The sequence below is a fragment of the Panthera onca genome, chromosome B1 (assembly GCF_046562875.1).
Source record: "Panthera onca isolate mPanOnc1 chromosome B1, mPanOnc1 haplotype 2, whole genome shotgun sequence".
NCBI classification, from domain to species: Eukaryota; Metazoa; Chordata; class Mammalia; order Carnivora; family Felidae; genus Panthera; species Panthera onca.
The window spans coordinates 50,133,091-50,152,337 of record NC_138342.1 but is presented as its reverse complement, the minus strand read 5'-3'; the positions used below and the strand labels follow the sequence as shown (position 1 = coordinate 50,152,337).

The window sequence follows — 19,247 nt, the reverse complement described above, 5'->3', positions numbered from 1 at the left end:
TTATTCTGTTGTGCACTACTTTCTAGAGGAGAATGAAAGCTAAGCAGCAGCAAAATGTAAGCCATGGCTTGAAAGACAGTCGCCAACGCCCTTTCAGAATAAGCCAGGTGGAAACTGTATGGTATAAAGTTGTTAATGATGGGAGGAAATCTGGGAATAAATGTAGTAGAAATTAGTAATAATCATTACACTTCAGTTATTTGAAATGATTCATTTCACATCAGGTTAGCGGTTAATTCATGGGCCACAAATGAAGACATGAAGTTAAGGAAGTTATATCAAAACTTTGGAACCCACATTGTTTGTGGTTTAGAGATTATAGAGACGGTTAATATGCACCACAAACCGTATGTTCAAACACAAAAAATTCTTTTTATCAGAAAAATAGAAATGTCCATTCATTATGGTTATTTGATACCAAGGGAAAGATACCAACAGATAAGTAACTTCTGATTAGAAGAATGTGATTCATCTTCTGACTTATCACTGCTTTTATTTCTTGAATAATTTCTTCTCACAGTTTTGACCAAAAAAATTTATACATTTTAGAAACTTCTGTGGGATAAGAAGCCTGTTTTTATTTGTTTGCATACTGAGTGATGTTTTTCTGGGCAAAAGGTTAACAACAACTCATATTCAATCCCAAACATTTTTTTTTTCTGATGATGGAATGAATAATTAATAAGTTTAATTGCCCTGTTTAAATAAATGACACAAAATTTTATAAATTCTATTGTGATTTTCTCCCACTTCCCTATTTTTTTTTTTTCCCTTCAGTAGCCTTGATTGTTGAAGGAGAAAATTACCCAGGTTTAAGAAGCAGTTACTCTGATGCCTTTTGTGTGGCTAATACTCTCCCAACTTTAATTCATGCATTCTTCAAAGAGCAGACTGCAGTTACTTCTCTACAGAATTAAGTGAGGAATGAGTGCGAGTAAATTGCCAGCGCTGTCATTTGGATCACTGACTCGCATCTTGGTGTTGCAGGACTCTAAACCCTTCAGAATTTCAATGTGGAGTTCAATTGATTTGTACCAAGTTGACTTTGCAAATCTGATGGGTTATAACTGCTTCGGGGAACAGTGGGAACCACAGGATATGAGAGCAAGCCAGCAAGCATGTGAATAACCTTTGCCCTCCCATCTCCTTACCCCATCATGCAAATTAACATATGACAAACCACATTATATAAACAACTGAAAAGAGCCAAATGGGAAACAAAAGAAAGCATTAAAAAGCTTCACAAATGGAAATTTGCCCATTATGTAGTTATTTGATATTCAGAGTAGGCAAGCTGATTAGCTGTAGCCAGTTAGAATGTGACATTAATTGCCAGCTTTACCTGATATTGTCAGACATCAACATCATTTTTAAATAAAGATACAAAGTATTGCTATAACAAGTAATGTTATGGATATGTAACATTAATAGAAATTACTACCTCCAGTACATTAGGATAACAATAGCTGGCGGCAATATTCATTAATAGCATCCAGTCAGCCTGGGTAATAACACATTAAAATCACAGCATGCCCAGATTACATAGGCCGCTGTGGATTACATTTTATCAGGGACTTGGTTGTGATTCTGTCAGGGGTATAAGTGACAAAAATAACTCCTTTATGTTCAGCATGAAAAAATAAAACAAACTTCTAATAATAATTTATATCTACTAGATAAAACAGAATCTGTTTTCTGAGGATGAAACTGCAGGAAAAACTGTATTTGCCAGATAAAATAGTAGGCTTTCCTATATCCAACCATCATTATTGGAAAAATTTCTCCATCTTTATCAGTGAGACTTTAGTCTAATAAGACACAAAAGAACTTAACATATTAAAACACCACTCAGAAGTCATTTGTCATTCTAAAGGGGAATGTTCATTTAGTGAATTCCATTGAGGACTTTAGTCTGTTACTGCCAAATTCTTGCTTTATAAAGTAGTAGGACTATCAGACATTCAAGGCCTTAAAATCCAGTTTCCATAATTGATCACTTCTCCTGCACAAATATCTTTCAGGGAACGTATGTCATTTGATGGTAGCAATTCTAGTTTGTTTTTGATCATGGAGTAATTTCACCATGTGATTTTATAAGTAATAAATTATATTCCTTATAAATATGTAAAATATATTGTATGTATTTTATGTAGTTATGTAAGTTAAGTGCTTATATGGTGTATAGGTTATATACAATAAACAAAATGCTTGTATATGTTTATATAATGTATATAAATATATTGTATATTTATAAGTATCAATAAGAATATATAAAATGTATCTCCTCTGAAATTTAAAAATGTATTATTTTCATTATTCAAATTTGCGAAATACAATTAAACCTTCTAAGTGTTAACATAGTGAAGTAAAATCTGAGTAATTTAAATATCAAAAGGAAATACAAATTAAAACCTAATTACTTGCCTCATGAGTTTTTAAGTATAATATTAATTAGATTAAGTCATTTCATTTTTAAAACATCTTTAATGAATTGCTAATATCCTTTCTCATTGTTGCTATTTTCTAAATTTATACTTATTAGACTTTTGTTTATTGCAATTAGACATTTGTTTTATTGTAATCATTTTAAAATAAAAGTTTAAAAGGAAGAAAAGAAGCAAAATAAATCACATTTACTCATATTGACCTTGCCAGAATTTAGCATTCAAAACAGTAAACACTAAAGAAAATAGAATTGTAAATTCAAAAAATTTACATTTTTTGTAAAGAGAGAGATTATCATTTATTGTGTCTTTAGAGGCCAAATAGGGTGGGTCATCATTAATAATAAAATAGTGAAGCAGACTGAATGTAACTAGTGATGCTCTTTAGAACGAACAAATTTTATAGAGAGAAATTAACCAAGGGAGGCTCACTGATCCTACTACAGCTTTAAAAATATATAGCTGAAGTCCTTACCTTGTTCAAACTCCGTGCAGCACTATCTTTTCCACCTGGGGTCAAGTTCCGGAGTTGTACATCTAGGAGCCCTACCAGCTGGTCCATGGCACGGACTGAATAGGTGATGTCTCCAGCATTCAAATGATTTCTTGTTTGTTCAGCCAGCTCTCTAGCTATGTTGGCAGCTGTCTCTCCAGATTTCAACTGCGGTTTTTTGAAAACAGAATAAAAAGGAAAGAGATCTTAAGTAAGGGATTTTATTGGTCTCTGTGAACAATTGTTTTTGCATGGGAATTATAATCATCAAGCCAAGACATAGTTATTTAACTCTGGCTTCACCTGGAAGATAGTCTCAGGTTTTCCTACTAATCCATCTTTTCCCACAATACCTAACTTGAAATTGATATCTTTAGGAAAGTCCCCGTTGAGGAGTCTTCTAAAAATTGTTCTCACCCTAATTATCCATTTGAATGGTCACATCTAAGGTTTGCCCTATGATTTTCTCTGTGAGTTTCTAAATTGGATGCTGATGAGTTGTGATGATGCAGTTGTGAATCCCCAACCATATTCTAAGTTCTAAGAGACAAGCACAAAGTTTCCATTGTGCCTAATTTAGCACTTAATACATAATGTATATGGACTGATGCTAAACTCTGTAAAAATTTGTCCCAAATACAATCCCTGTTTTTCAAAGGGTCTTCATTTTCTTCTTAACTAAATATGGGATTTTGTTCCCACTGCACTAGGTAGCAAATTACTGCTGTTTCTAGCATCTTCCTTTCTGAAGCTACATGCTTATTTTTCAACTATATTCTATAAAGATATATCAAACTGGCAATATCCCAAAGATGTTATTTAAAAAGACAGATACTAATAACCCATGCTCACGTGAACAAATGTGATAGCTTTGGGTAATAAGAAGATAGGGATATCTTACAGTGTTACAAGTTAAATATATAATAGTGTCATGTTTAGGAAACTTTTTTTAATAAATTTTTTTTTACGTTTATTTATCATTGAGAAGCAGAGAGACACAGAGCATGAGTGGGGGAGAGGCAGAGAGAGAGAGGGACACAGAATCCGAAGCAGGCTCCAGGCTCCCAGCTGTCAGCACAGAGCCCGACCCGGGGCTCGAACTCACAAACTGCGAGATCATGACCTGAGCCAAAGTCGGTCAGCCACCCAGGTGCCCCGGAAACTTTTTTTTTTTTTTGGACAGTCCTATATAAAACTTAGGGTCACACAGAGAAAAGTCCTTTCTGTAAGGTTATCTTCTAGCAGGTATTCAGGCTATAAGGAGCAAGACTAAGACTCTTAGTCATGTAAGTTAACACTATCTCCTCAGGAATGCTCAATAAATATTTACAGCAGGATTGACTATTAAGAAACAAATAAATAAGTTAGGGTTATCGGAACATCTATATCATTAATAATCATATCCTCAAGTATATTTAAAAATCCAAATTGAAAACGAAGCAAGTATAGTAGTAACACAATGTTGGGAAGGATTTGTGGAAATGTCTATCACCCTCACAAACAGCTCCTGGGCATATATATTTGTATAGGCCCCACGCAGAATTAATTACCAATGTCCATTAAATTTTGTAATGCGAAGACTATATAACTGAGGGATTTCTCTTATCACTATCAACCATAATAAATAATCCCACAAATGTAAAAGAAATATTCAAAGATGTTTATTCTAGCTTGTTTAAAATACAAAACAAAATGGATTATGACCTGCAGAAAACTGCTCATGTATATAAATATCATGGAATATTGTACAATGGTTTAAAAGTATAAAGGAGATCAATGTCATTAACATCAAATTTCAACATGCAATGCTGAGTTAAAATAAATGCAAGTATAAAAAATATTTATTTACGCTAATATCTATTAGCATGCTACTTGAAATAAAAATACAAAATGTAAGTAGCATATAAACATGCTATCTATGAAAAAGAAATACAATACATAAAACATGATATTTTTATGTGTTTATTTTATATATATTTAAGCACAAAGTCTGAAAGATGGGAATCAAAGGAAAAGTCCTTTTCTGTAATGTTTAAATTTTAAAGAAGAATGGTTAAAGTAGTTATTATATATAATCATTGTTTTTTAGAAATCCTTAAAATTATAAACACCCACACTAACTTTAATAAATTTGTAAAATATGGTCAAGAGCTACATAGCTAGATACCTGTAACCAAATGGAACATATTATAGGGTTCAAGGATAAGTACATAACAAATTCAATGTGGATCAAAGTAGCATTCATGGCCCACTGACTGCCATGAAAGTATTTTCAAGTGGTCTCAGAGTGAAATAAATGTGGTTATAATTCATACATTTTAATTTTATATACAATGTAAGGCTGTTTACTGGTAATCCAATAATCAATAAGTGATTTACAAAATTTAGTATTCGTTAATTTAAATCAGTGAGAAGCTAGGTATTCGCAAAGATTTCAAATTCAGTATTCCATTCAGACTTATTGAATGGTGCACATGATACAAGTGCCTGGTAACTTTGAAAAACTCTTAGTGTGCATATGAATATCCAGTGGTTGGAATTCCCATAATTTTCCAAGAGGATGTTCTTTTAATCAACACATGATACACAGTGGGCTGGCATTTGTTGTAGTTTCTATCTATGCTATTCCTCTAATAATGAATATATTTGTAGAATTCTATGGTTTTACTTTGTTAATCACTGTTGTACAATTGTTCTTTTTAAATTTTTTTTAAATTTATTTTGAGAGAGAGAGAGAGAGACAGTGTGAATGGGGGAGGGGCAGAGAGAGAGGAAGAGAGAGAGAATCCCAAGCAGGCTTTGCACTGTCAGCACAGAGCCCAGTGCGGGGCTTGAAGTCACAAAATTGAGATTGTGACCTGGGCAGAAAGCGAGAGTCGGACACTGAGCCACCCAAGCACCCCTGTACAATTGTTCTATACCTTTGTTGGTTGTTACATTGTTTTCTTCTATTTCTTTATTGACATGTATTAGTTTTTCTATGAGAATGGTCAGGGCAGATGGACCTCTAGAGTCTTTTGATTTACTTAAATGGTCCGTGTTGAACAAAGTTTGAGAGGCATCTGGGGTTAGAGGCATACAAGTAAATAACATTAATGCAATGATGCAATTTTATTTTATTTCTTATGTTTATTTATTTATTTGTGTGAGAGAGACAGCACGAGCAGGGGAGGGGCAGAGAGAAATAGGGACACACAGAATCCGAAGCAGGCTCCAGGCTCTGAGCTGTCAGCACAGAGCCCAATGCAGGGCTCAAATCCACAAACCGTGAGAACATGACCTGAGCCGAAGTTGGATGCTAAACAGACTGAGCCACCCAGGGGCCCCAACGAGACAATTTTAATAACAGGATTGTATATGAGGTATTATGGGAATATTAGTAGAGGGGTAGAAAACATCTGGAAATGGGGTGGGAACGCAACCAAAGTAAACAACTATAATAACCATGGTTTGGGAAGACAGGATACTGTAGGTACAACAGAAAGGAAAAGCACACTTTTCCACCTTCAGAACTCAATATTGATACCTACACAGTATAAATTATATTGTCTATGAGGTAAATATGTACTGTATCTTGCTTTAAAAATAGGATGAATGTCTCTATAATTTCAACAGTTATTCACTCTACATGTTCATTTGCTTTTTTAACTAAAATTTGAATTTCTAATGGCATCATGCTAAAGACTGAGGCTATAATACTAAAGAAAATGGTTCCCAATAAAAAGGAGCTTACGTACTAGCAATGGAAAGAACTCTTAATAAATTAGCTACAAAATTATTTAATTTTAATTTTGTGGAGTGCAATACAGAATCCAAGTTTAAGGGCCTTTTACTCGACTGTATGAAGTTAGGGAATAATTTAGGAAATGCTTTTCTAAGGAAGAATGTTTCGTGTGAGGTGGAGGAATGTTTCGTGTGAGGAAAAGAAAGGATTGGGTTAGGATATAGGTGAGGGCCTCTAGGCAGAGAAGACACTTTCAGGAGGGAGGGGCATGGGGTCCTAGGGGAACTGCACAAGGGGTGCTATAACTGGAATTTAGGTGGCCAGAGAAGTGAGCAAGGGGCAGATTAAGTTGTCCCCTTCATAAGTCATGATGAAGATTTTGTGGATCATGCTAAGATCAAGGGAAGGTACTAATACGTCTAAACAGGAGTGATCTAATCAGAGTTGTGTTTGAAATCAAATGCAGGAGAATGGATTAGAGGGTTCAGGAGTGAATGAATGAATGACAGGGTACTTGCTAAGAGGCTACAGCAGCAGACGCTGTTGTGGATTAAGGTAGCAGCAGTGGAGAACAGTGGAAAGCGGCCTGATTTGGGAGAGACTTATAAGTACACTGACAGGCCTACTCTCTGAGGGGAGGAGAAGGGAAGAGAGGCACTCCATGGTAATGCCATTAACTGGATTCTCCAACAGCCATTATGACCTCAACATTCACCGCTCAGTTCAAAGGTTGCCTTTCCAGATAAGGCTTTCACTGACCATATTCTTTCCAGTGGCAGCCAGAGGTTACTCCCCTGTCCTGATGGCCCTATTTACTTCTCTCACCCCAGCAGTCACGGACCACAAGTATCTCATTTCTATACAACAAATACATGCATATCTCGAATCTGCCTCAAGCTTCTGCACAGAGGCAGGGTTGAAATAATGTTATTCTGTATATCTTAGCTTACAGACCTAATGAAAATGTCTGTCTCTAACATTTCTTTCACTAAATTCTACTGAAGTTATTTCTCAGCAATAAGCACATACACTGAGAAATCTTACGAGTTCTGTGAGGATTAGTAAATTAATACCTGTATTGAAATGGTGGGATTATATTCAGGACTTGAATAGGGGAAGGTAAACCCTGCAGCTTTAGTTGAGGATAATTATGACAGAGATGGATACTATTTACATGTCAAATTTTGACACATGTAAAAACAATTTTCTTTGAAATAAGCTTTGACATTTTATGAGATTTATTACATCAAACATTAATCGGGTGCCAAACCAATTCATGAAGGAGTTTCTCATAGTGTTTAAGTATATAGCTATCATTTCTTTGAAAGATCTACTTATGCTATTTTGCTGTAAATCAGTCAAGTAGGTATAGAGACAATTAAATGCTTCTATCTTACAATTGAAAGTAGGTTAAATAAGCCTGAAGTCCTAGAAACCCTACCAATCTCTGATAAAATTAAGAAGCAATTTACAGAATCTCTATGGAGATTAAAATAATGGAGAAATTAAAATGTGGGTGACAGGATTTGACTTTTTCCTCCAAGGCAGGCAACTGGCTTATTTTATACAATTACATAGCAAAAATTCTAGGTATTCACATCCTTCATTAGAAAACGCAGGGAGAACTCTACTTATCTCAAAATCCGTCAGTAGCTTGTGAACCAACAAAAGACAAGACTCTTCAGTTTGTTAGAAACAGAAAGACTATTTTCCAGTGACAATTCAGTCATTTCTTTTCCATATAATAGTTGAACTAGGCAATGAAGGAGGAAGCTTACCTCATTTCACATGCAAAGAAATATGAAAGCTATTCAAAACTGTAATTTCAAAGAATTTTAAATTGACTGGAGGGAGGGTAAAGTGCAATCAGCTCTTTAAAGGTATGCAACACAGAAAATATAAACTCCTTTCGGAGAATCTGAGTCTAACCTAGAGATCAAGCTGAAGTGAGAAACTGTATTTTAGTAAGCAGTCATTATGGCGAGAAAATACGATATTTTGCTATATATGTGTGAAGAGGCCGAGCTCTGAACCAATCTGCTTGCTGTCAAGAAAAGCTCGAAAATATTTAAAAAAATTAATTTGAAGACTAATCTATTTTTCTATCCACTCATCTATTTATCTTTGAACCTGCCTTTCCTTCTATCCATCCATCCATCCATCCATCCATCCATCCATCCCCCCACCCATCTAACCCTTGACTCATCTATCTATCCACCTACCTACCAATTTTTCTCTCTCCCTCTCTCTCCCACCTCCCTCTCTGTTGCTGCTGGAGTAAAGGCCACGTTGTGCACAAATTTTTGCCTTGCTCTTTCTGTACATATTATGCTTTTATTAAACCTCATCATTATGAAAGTATTCTTGCTCATTTGTAACAAATTTCTTCATGAGATTCTGACTTCAAAGGCTTACATTTTCGCTAATAAAATATAAGCTACACTTTATCACCACACAAAATTTAATCTATAATTTCACCAGTATGGAAGTGGCCTGAATTCATTCATGGATCAGAAGCCATCAAAATTATTTGCCCGTTTTCTCCCTTCTGGCCTGACTGCAGGGGTGGGGGCAGAGGTGTGTGTGCATAACTCATTTCTTAGCAAACATGAAAATATAGTTTGCATTTTCAAACTAAAGTAAGCATCCTGATGCATGTACTTGTGTATACTTGCTGTCTACAGGGGTGCCGGACACACAGTGGGTGGATAGTGTTAGTGATAATGAAAAGAATAGTCCTCCCTGTGGTATAGATGCTGAGACTGTGATCCAGAAGTGTTCTTTCCTTGAAAGCCTTCAGGAATTCCCTGAGAAGCACTGTACAGTCATAAGGGAGGTGCCTCACAGGCTATGATGCATTCACTCAGGAGCTCACGAAGATGGGGACATTGAATACACTGTTTATACTGAATCACTCCCTCCTTTCTTTTCTCATCTGTGCTGTCATTGGGGGTCAAAAATGTTCCTTTATTTTAAAAGTTTGAAGTTCACAAGACTACAAAAGGGGGAAGAGAGAAGGAATGAACCATGAAAGATAACTCTTTCACTTTAATTTTTCAACATGACAAAAAAATCCACTAGAAAAAGGGGGAAAGGCCACTTCCTGGGTCAAGGCCACTTTCCATCCTCCTCCATCTTGCTCTCTGCCCTAGAGGGTGAACTCAGAAGGATGTTATTCAGAGTGCCCCTCTTCTCTGGCTTCCACTGGGCTTGTCCAATGGGGAGGGTGGGCAAGGGAATGGAAGGGGGAGGGAGAGTGAGGTCAGTGTATTTATTTCCCTTTGGTCTTCTTCTGAAAAGTTGCCTGGGGCTAGGCTGAGTCTCTTGTGTGTAGGCCATCTTTCTTCTCAAAGACATCCGCTTGCAATTTTTTGTCACTCCATTTATCCAGCAACAGTGGGCCTGGGGTTGGGAATAGCTCCACCTCTGTTACTAGCACTGGGTTCTTGCTCAATCCCTTGCAGTTCACCTTTGCTCCCCCAATACTGCTAGAAACAAACCCTTTTCCAATGTTCTATCTGTTGTTGGGACTCAGGTACTGAGGGAGGAAATGAGCAGAAGTATGAATTCTGTGAAAGATGCTTTGGAGAGTTAGGGAGATAATACGGACAAATCGCTCAGTGAACACTGCACACAAATTCTCTCTTGGAGGTTTACAATGTTAATATTTAAAAGTGTTGGAGTTTTATGGTAAAGAAACCTGTTCAACTACACTTTATATTCAACGGATAGCATAAATATTTGGAGGTATGAGAGGCACACCAGGTAAAAGGGTGGACAAAAGTGAAGAGAGACTAGGGAAGTAAGTGTGATGTAAAGGCAGGAATTCTGTGCAGTTTAACCAGTGTTGTGGCTATGCGTGATATCTTGATAAAAGTAGACCCAGCTAAAACCCCAGCTCCAACACTGATGTTGGGCTACTTATATAATCTGATTCAGACTACTCCAAATCCTCCTGTTATTTTTGAAGATTTTATAAACTTATGAAAACTGCAGTGAAGGTATTATTATAAATTCTCATTGCCTAAATTCTGTAATCTTACTATAATTATAATCTTACACAATTTTACAGACTCTACAGGATTAAACAGAATTGCTCCAGAATAATGGAACATATTTATTATATTAAAAAAAAAAAAAAAAACACCCATCCATAAATCAAATGGGCAACAGCTGTCTGGTCTTTGCAAAGAATTATCTCTTTTGTCATAAGATTAGGAGGTCTGCAGAGGAAAGAAAAGAATTAAGCATCATTATCAGTTAAAGTCACCCAGTAATTCCTGCAATGAAATAGTCTAACCATATTCAGGAATTATCATGAAAACACTCAGCTTTCTAGGTGAATTATTACTGAATTAATATCAACCCCTGGGCTAAGTATGTAGGGAGTATTTTTTAAAAGTTGCTAATGTAAGGAGATATGCTACTGATCTCTTAATCTGATCACATCCAGCAAGAGTTATTTGCCCTGGGGTCTGAGCTACACTGTAATAAAATCAAAGGACATAAAAACTGTGGCAGGAACAGTGATGAAATTGGAGAAGCATCATTATGAACAGCAACAAGTGTGGAGATGCATATGTAAGAGGGTAACTAGAGTCAATATAACCACTGTTCTCCATGATTTAGGGTAAATAGATAGTTATGGCTCATCTGCTAAATAATCTACTGGGTAGATATTTATGGATTATTATTCAGTATATTACTGAGGATCAGCCTGGTTAAAAACAAATAGAGAAAAGGGCAAATGGCACAGACAGGCTTTTAGAAAGGCCATCATTCGTAATATTTCTCAGGAAAAAATCTCTTTCAGAAATTCCTCAGCATAGCTAATGTGCCATAGAAGGACTCTTCATTTTAGGAGTGCATAAATCCACACAAATTGCTATAATAAGGATTCATCCCATAGCCCTTTTGGCATAAATGCACATCTGGTCTCTGTTTGTAATGAAATCAATTCAAAGCCCCACAGTGCATTAATAATAAAAATGTTCAACATATTGCAACCAAATAAGCCCTGAAAATTTGAGTCTGCAAGATTTTGTCACACGTACATATACTTTTAACATTGATAAATGATTAGGTTACAGAACATTTATCAAATAGCTTAAGATTCCAAAGGTAGACTTTTTTTGGTAATTGTTATTTTCACAGGAAAATCCATATGCATGTATGCTAGATGTTTTGCTTGCTTGATTTATAATACCTCTTGGACTTTTATACCTATAGTTCACAATACCATAAAAATTTTATTATTAATAAAATTATCATAAGCAATACTGCCTGGTTTAGAGGAAGTTCATGGATTTGCCCTTTAAGAACAACAAAATTCTAGATTAGCTCATCGCATATCAAAGGGTGTCATTAAATCTTAAATAAAAATATAATGGAAGAATATTTCCACATTAATTAAAAAAAGATCTTAACCAGTTTGTCTGCACCAGCTAGAGTCAACAGCAGAGGATCTAAGTTTGGGAAAACCTTCCTTGTCAGTCACGTGATTTACCTTTTGTGTTATTTGGTTGACCCAAGGAGAAGAACAGTTGCTAAGATCTGGTCCTTGGGGATCCCAGATTCCATCAGGAGCCAGGCATAGATATGTTGACACTCCTAGAACAATGAGAGAAAAAGGTCTGCTTTAAATACTCAAACCATGTTTCTTACAATGACTTTATATCCATGTTATGTTTAAATATGAACACAGGCAAAATGGAGATCATTAAGCTAAGCTAATGTTTATTGAAACACCACATCCAAAGCCTGGCAGACAATGGACACTGGAGAAATGCAACCAACCAAACAAAAACGTTCAATATTTTTAAAGCACTTGCTGGCAACTACACCAGTTACAGAGGACAATTTCATAAATGAGATAGATGCGGTGCCTGCCGCCATGGGGCTTATCGTGTGGGTTTTCACACAAGGCAAGGTAGCAGTTGAGTCTTAAAGGAATCAGTTTGCAGGTTTTTCAGGAAGACAAGGTAGGAAAGGGCACTCCAGGTGCAGAGAAGATATGTTGTCCTTGGGAAACCTCAAATGTTTTAAATTGAGGTCTACTGTACAGGAGAGTTATGTGTAACGGGCTTGGAAAGGCAGGCATAGTGAGATCATAAACTGCCTGGTCTGCCACCTGTGGGTGCTGGAAAATCAGTGAACATTAAGCAGAGGAGAGAAATGAGCTGATGAAGGTTTTAGTAAGATAACTGTGGCAGCAGCAGAAAGGATGAATTTGAGGGGGAGATGTGAAGGTTTGGGGGACACTATCGCAAAAATTCAAGTGACAGCATGTGTGGGTCTAAACAGCAAAGGAGACAAAGAAAAGGTTAAAAATAAGATTTCAGCATAGGCACATTCACCTGGGAGGGCTCTAGAAGGCTCCCTTTAAATCTCTCTCCCAATTTTCACAGAACAATGGTGACATATTTCTGTCGTGCTTTCAAACTGCTTTCAAATAAAGTACTTCACTAACCTTCACAACAAACATTTGACGGGGTGGTGGGGGGGGGGGGCTGTTATTATTTCTCTTTTAGAAATGAAGGAAATGAGGCCCAGAACGAAGGGGACAGTGCTAAGAGGCAAGGTTTCAAACTGTTGGAATCACACTGATTCCAGTAACACAAGTGAACTGCACCCTTTCCTAAAGGGAAAAAAGATTTCAGAATATTTTTAAACACTTTGCTGAAAAAAAATTAAATGTGCACTTGTGTAAAAGTCAATATTCTTTTTGGTCTTTCTACCAGTTCATATACTATAGAATTCAGAATACTATATCCCCACTGGAACAGTTCTAAGAGAAACCTGTTTGAAGCAACCAGATCAATAACACCCAAAGGCGTAGTCACTATTGTTAGTACAGTGACATCTATTGTATATTTGCTTTCTTTACATATTTTATGGAATAAGGCACATTTTATTTAGTGTATCAAGTATTAGCTTTATGAAGATCAATGTATGTGACAATAAGAAAACCAGGCATTTTCTGGCTTAAAGATTGTAAATAATAATATGGTTACCAATGGGGGATGTGATGAATCGCAACAGTAAAAAAAAAAGGGGGGAAGTAGAGTAGAACTATTTAGCTCTTAACTGTCTCTCAGAGGAAACAATGAAGCTTGCTCTCTCTAGTGGATATTGAGTAGTGGGAGTCTGACTCCTGTCTATGTGAAGAGCCCTTGACTGTTAAGGGATGGCTATGATGACTTATGAAAAGGAGAGTCAAACTTCCTCTTCCGTTAAATTTTAGGTAGTTTCAATGATCATCTTCTAATGTAAAAGTCCTTGACCCCATTTTCTGCAATCAACAGTTGATGGTCGGTGCCAAGGACGAGAACTAACTCCCTTCCAATCCATTGATTCGCTCTGGGCTGCTGCACAGAAGGGCTGGCCTTCAGGAGTAGCCAGGACATGCACAGCCTAACTGCAACTCCACCCAGGGACCTCCCCCCGTGGGCGAAAATACTGACCTCACATGTATCCCCACCAAATCCTCACCAGTGACTTCTTCGGAATGTATTTTCAAACTCTGAAAATACACTGCTTGAAATCGTCACTCAGCTGAGTTCAGAATTCAAGTGAACTAACAAAAATATGTAGTGACAAACAAACAAAAACACTAAAGAAACAATTGCGAGAAAAGCAAGCTAAAGTAACAGAATACCTTTCTTTAGCTTGGCTCTAGGACACACTTACCTATAGTTCCTGCAGGGCACGGCTGCTTTGCCATCTGTCCTTGACGGGTCTTAAACCACATGATTTCTCGGGCTTCCACGGCTTCACAGCTCTCTTCCAGGGCTGGGAGTTGGGACGCTGCTGATGGCAGATGTGTGGTAATGTCGTCAAGCACCTCCACAGCTGGAGATGGGGTGCTGGTACTCCTGTTTCTTCTTCCTGACACTGATGGGGTAGTACTCCTGCCTGGGCTCCAAGTTGTGGTCCGCAGGGTGGTACTGGTGGTGGTACTTCCCATGCCAAGAGGTCCTGTGGTAGAGATTTCTGAAATAAAATTCAAAAGAAAAGACCTACATTGCTTGCTCATCGCCTCAAGGTGTCCTCATACTTCAGAAACCATTTTCATTTGAAAATTCCAAGAGCCCTCCACATGGGAAAAATAAGCCAGTGCCAAGGTATCAAAGTGGCACTTCAGGATGATGACGGTCAGCTGACCAGTGACAAATGAAGGCTTGTTCATGGTTCTACTCAGCTCGAATCGCAGAAAAAAAAGTTAACAGCATAATTCAACTCTTTAGTAAGCTTCTTAATGTTTCAAGCCTTTGTAACAATTAGAGGATTAATACTTAAAGCCCTCACCTTAGAATATTCAAACCTGGTACATAGAATGGGAGAAAGCTATCTAAACTAGACTTTTCACATTAAGTATAACATGAGTTTCTAAAGATGAAGCAATTAGGGGGAAAGGATCGGAAAAAAAGGGCCTCAAAAATTAAAGCGCTCTCAAGCTAAAAGAGAAAAGACAATTCTGAGTAGAGTCTCTTTAACTTGACGATCTACCGATGCTCTTAGAACTGACCCATCTTAACAAAACTGTGTGAAGTATAAGTGGTTTCCAATCAGTCGTGCCATTAATTATTGTCTAACTAGATTTGTTAAAGTCTAGTATGTATTCCAAATTCCAAATAAAACTAGTAAGGTTCCTTGACCAGATGTTAATAGGTTATTAAGCCTATGAAGTACTCAAAGGAATGTTCTAACAATACTATGGAAATAATCCCCGCAGAGAATCACCTTTCTGGGAAAATATATTCACATTTCCATCATAGGAATGCAAGAGTATGCCAGTCCTCCACGTACATACATTGCATTCCTCACTGTAAGGTTAGAAACTACGCTTAACCTCACTTACTTGCAATAAACCTAGGGACACCGGCTCTAACCAGATTCAAAGTAGCTCAAGGTTATGGAACTCAGGAAATCCTGTGCTAAGCCTCCAGATGTTTGTCATTCATTGTCTGCCATCTTTAACATGTCATCAACTTGAGTCTGCTATCCCAGAAGAGAAGCCACATCCATCACAGTGTATTTAGTACGTATAAAGCTTCCCCAAACAAGACAGAGATCGCGGTTGCAAGGGGGTACGGATTTCCTGAACATTTAATCACTGAATTGTAGCATTTTCTGACGTGATGCTATTTTTCTAGCTGTCTTGCCTATTCTGTTCCTCTTTGTAGCTTTCTTTCTTTCTCTTGTGTTTTCTCTCTATGTGAATGTAATGTTCATAAATTCATTGACTCAAAATTCATAAAGGAAGAGAGGGTATCTTTTTTCCTCTTCTTCCATTTATACCACATTCCCCAAACTGCCAAGTCTTGTTGATTCTGTCTCATTTTTTTACTTTTCTCTCTCCCCAATCACCACTATCTGCATTCACCCCACCATCATCAGTGGATGAATACAATAGCCTTTTAACCTTTTTGCCAGTGAAAGCAATACTAGAACAGAATGGCAATACTGGTATTTCAGTATCTATTTTTGCAAAAGCAAAATTCAGAACTCATAAAATAAAATTGACACAATTTAACACAATTCAAATATAAAATTTAGCAACATAACTAAAGTTGAATTCTTAAAATTATAAATAGTAGAAACATGAGTCTAATGTATGTTGTTTGCATTTAAATTTATTGAAATATCTCAAAAAGAAAAATAAAACTAAGAAATATTAATAACTCGAAATTAAATATTATTTAACATTATATTATTAAAATAAATTAATATTAAAATTAAATAATATTGTTCTTAATAATATTAAGTATTAGTCTTAAAAATAACATGTCAGTGGTGTCATGGCTGGGATACAAGAACCTTTTTGTGCAAATTTTTCTGGCTGATGGAAAAATTCTCCTTAACTTTATATTACTTGATAAAATAGTAAGGCAATAGTTAAAAGTTAACGCGAAGTATTTTTTCTGGCTCCTTCAACTTAAAAAATGCCATGTCTCATTTGTAGTTTCTTGAGAATTACATAGATACTCCAGAATGCTTTCTAAATGAGTGAATTTCTTTTCATTTAGATATTTTAATTAGCATACAATGCTCTATGAGGGAGGAGATTCGTTTTGCAAACATTTTTGCCCTGATAAAACTGCACAATACCCCATGTAGCGAAAACATGGACCAGCCTATTGTCTCAATCACACAAATCATCGGAAAGGAATGATGACACATTATCACAAGATGCTTGTCTATTGTGACTCTGGACTTGCCAATTTTGAATAGATTTGTCTTTTAGCATAGATTTAATATATATATCCTATTTAAATGATTGGGATTTCAGATTTTTAAAGACTACAGTATCACACCAAAAGGTACTTAACAATAGCACAGCATAATGGAAATCAATGTTCATTATTTTTCTCTAAAATTATCCCATTGAAATAATTTTCTACCTTTTGCCAGAGGCATCTTGTAGGGTATAAATTGAAATGTGTTACTCCCCAGATTAAAATCCCTTAAATCATTTCTGTCTGCCCTCTGAACACAGATTGGACTCCTTTTCTTCGTGCCTTAAGCCCTTCATGAGTTTATTCCTCTAGCTCATTTGTAATGCTTCTTCATCTTTCAGCTCTACTATTAACCCATACAAAATTACCAGTAATTCCCCAACTGCACCCTGTTCTTTCTGCCTCAGGGCTTTTGCACATGCTGCAGTGTTCCTGCTCCCATTTCCACCTGGCTAATTTCTGTTTAGCCTTTGGGGATTGCTTGGATGCCATCTCCACCAAAGGACCTTTTCAAAGAACCAAGATGAGGTTATATACTAATATGTTTTATACACGATTACTTCCTCAGCTTTTAGCTTTTTGTCTGACTTACAATAAATTAGGTCTTAGTCAAAATAGATGACTATCAGGGATAGGTGAAAGAGGCAGGGGAGAGTCCAGTTCTGAAATGTCACACAAAAAAGGAAAAAAAGATAAATAGAGGGAAATAACAAATGGGGTCATTAAGAGTCCTTATAGTTGATAGGCTAAAAAAGTTATTTTATAAATGCATTTTAATGCTATCATTAAGAAAATTACCAGATAACTCAAATGAAAAGGAGCAAGAACTCTTCTTCCCCAAATTGACTCTATCTCACAACATTCATATTTAAATTGAATACACTCTTGTGAAGCAATGATACCGATAAAAGAGATTTTTTAAAAGTTTGATTTGTTATGCAGTACATCACAAGGACTCAGTTTAATACAGACATACTAATGTTCAGGATCGATATAGAACTTATTTCCTTGGAACTGTGCTGCAGAGAGATGTATACAAGCAGGGCCATTTCATATCATTGGACTTTCAGCAGAATAAAAGTCAGATTTAAAAGCTGTTCCTGATTCCCCAACCCTTCTATTCCATTTACTGCCATGTAAGACTCTCAAGAGTTTTGTTCAGTGCCATCCTTCGGCAGAATAAGTACTAGTGATATACATGTCATCACCAGTGCCCAAGAAAGAACCTGTCTTATTGTAGATACTGTAAAAAAAGATGTAGAATCACTGAAGAGTCATAGCAGCACACTTTGGCCAAGTTCCAGCCCATACCGTAAGCCACAGGAGTTTGTATTCTTCTATCTTCTAGTAAGGAAGAAATGATATGACACTTTTTCACTAGATTCTGTTATCGAGTCTTACCTGATAATGTAGCTACTTTAATAAAACTATGTTATTAAGTGCCTCGTGTGGTTGTGTATCAGGGAAAGTTTAAAAGAATATAAAAGAAAATAAGTGCAAGTGACTATCTGCATATAACACTTTATCAAGTTTGGGTAATTTTCGTTACTATTTTGTCATTGCTATTGTGTTTATTGTACTTACGTAGCTTAGCATTTTCATAAAAGTAACTAAACTCCACATTAATAATTTCCCTCATACTTAACCTATTTCCAGAGGAAAATTTCAATTCTCCTGTTTACTGAAATATATTGCCCATGGTCTATTTCATTCTTACATTTTGGTTTATTTTGTTTAATTTATGTCTCCTTCAATTTCCTTGAAAGGAATAAATATTATTTTGAATATTACTACAGGTTATAGTTTGTGGAGTACACTCATGGAAAACAGTGAAAATCACCAATATTTGTACGGTGCTTTACATTTTTCAATGTCCTTCTTTATCTCTATTATCTGACTGAATTCATTGCAGAATAATTATAACTATGAATTCCTTATATTATAAATGAGAAAACATAGGCTCAAATGGTAAGTGAATCATAATTAAACATATAGAAAGTAAGTCAGTTTCCTCTAATTCCTCCATGTTTTTATAATAAGCTATCAAAATGACATTCTGAATTGTTTCATGCATTCCACAACCATGAGTCTATCATATGCTTTAAGAAGGGACTTAAGTAAATACAATGATTCTAAAAAAGACATTACGACTCTTGATCACAAACCATATTTATTATTTTTGGGATGGACATTGTTAATTTTTCCCCCCAAAGTCGTACATTGAAGCCCTAACTCACCTAGAACTACATTTGGAGACAGAGCCTTTAAAAAAGATAATTAAGGTTCAATGAGGTCATAAGTGTGTGGCCCTAATCCAATAGCATTGTTGTCCTTAAATGTGGAGGAAG

At 36.2% G+C, this 19,247-nt stretch overlaps 1 protein-coding gene across 23 annotated transcripts in view; it reads right to left on the bottom strand.

Annotated features, from left to right (window-relative positions):
• ADGRL3 (adhesion G protein-coupled receptor L3) overlaps window positions 1–19,247 on the bottom strand; it is an 824,470-nt gene that overhangs the window by 142,932 nt on the left and 662,291 nt on the right. For 14 of the 23 annotated variants that reach the window (XM_078446071.2, XM_078446073.2, XM_078446079.2 and 11 more), the window contains 3 exons: window positions 14,351–14,653; window positions 12,168–12,271; window positions 2,920–3,105 (listed from right to left, as the gene is read on the bottom strand). In XM_078446071.2, coding sequence (XP_078302197.1) covers window positions 2,920–3,105; window positions 12,168–12,271; window positions 14,351–14,653 — 593 coding nt within the window. The remainder of the gene's footprint in view (window positions 1–2,919; window positions 3,106–12,167; window positions 12,272–14,350; window positions 14,654–19,247) is intronic. The other 9 variants (XM_078446072.2, XM_078446075.2, XM_078446081.2 and 6 more) reach the window with 1 other exon arrangement.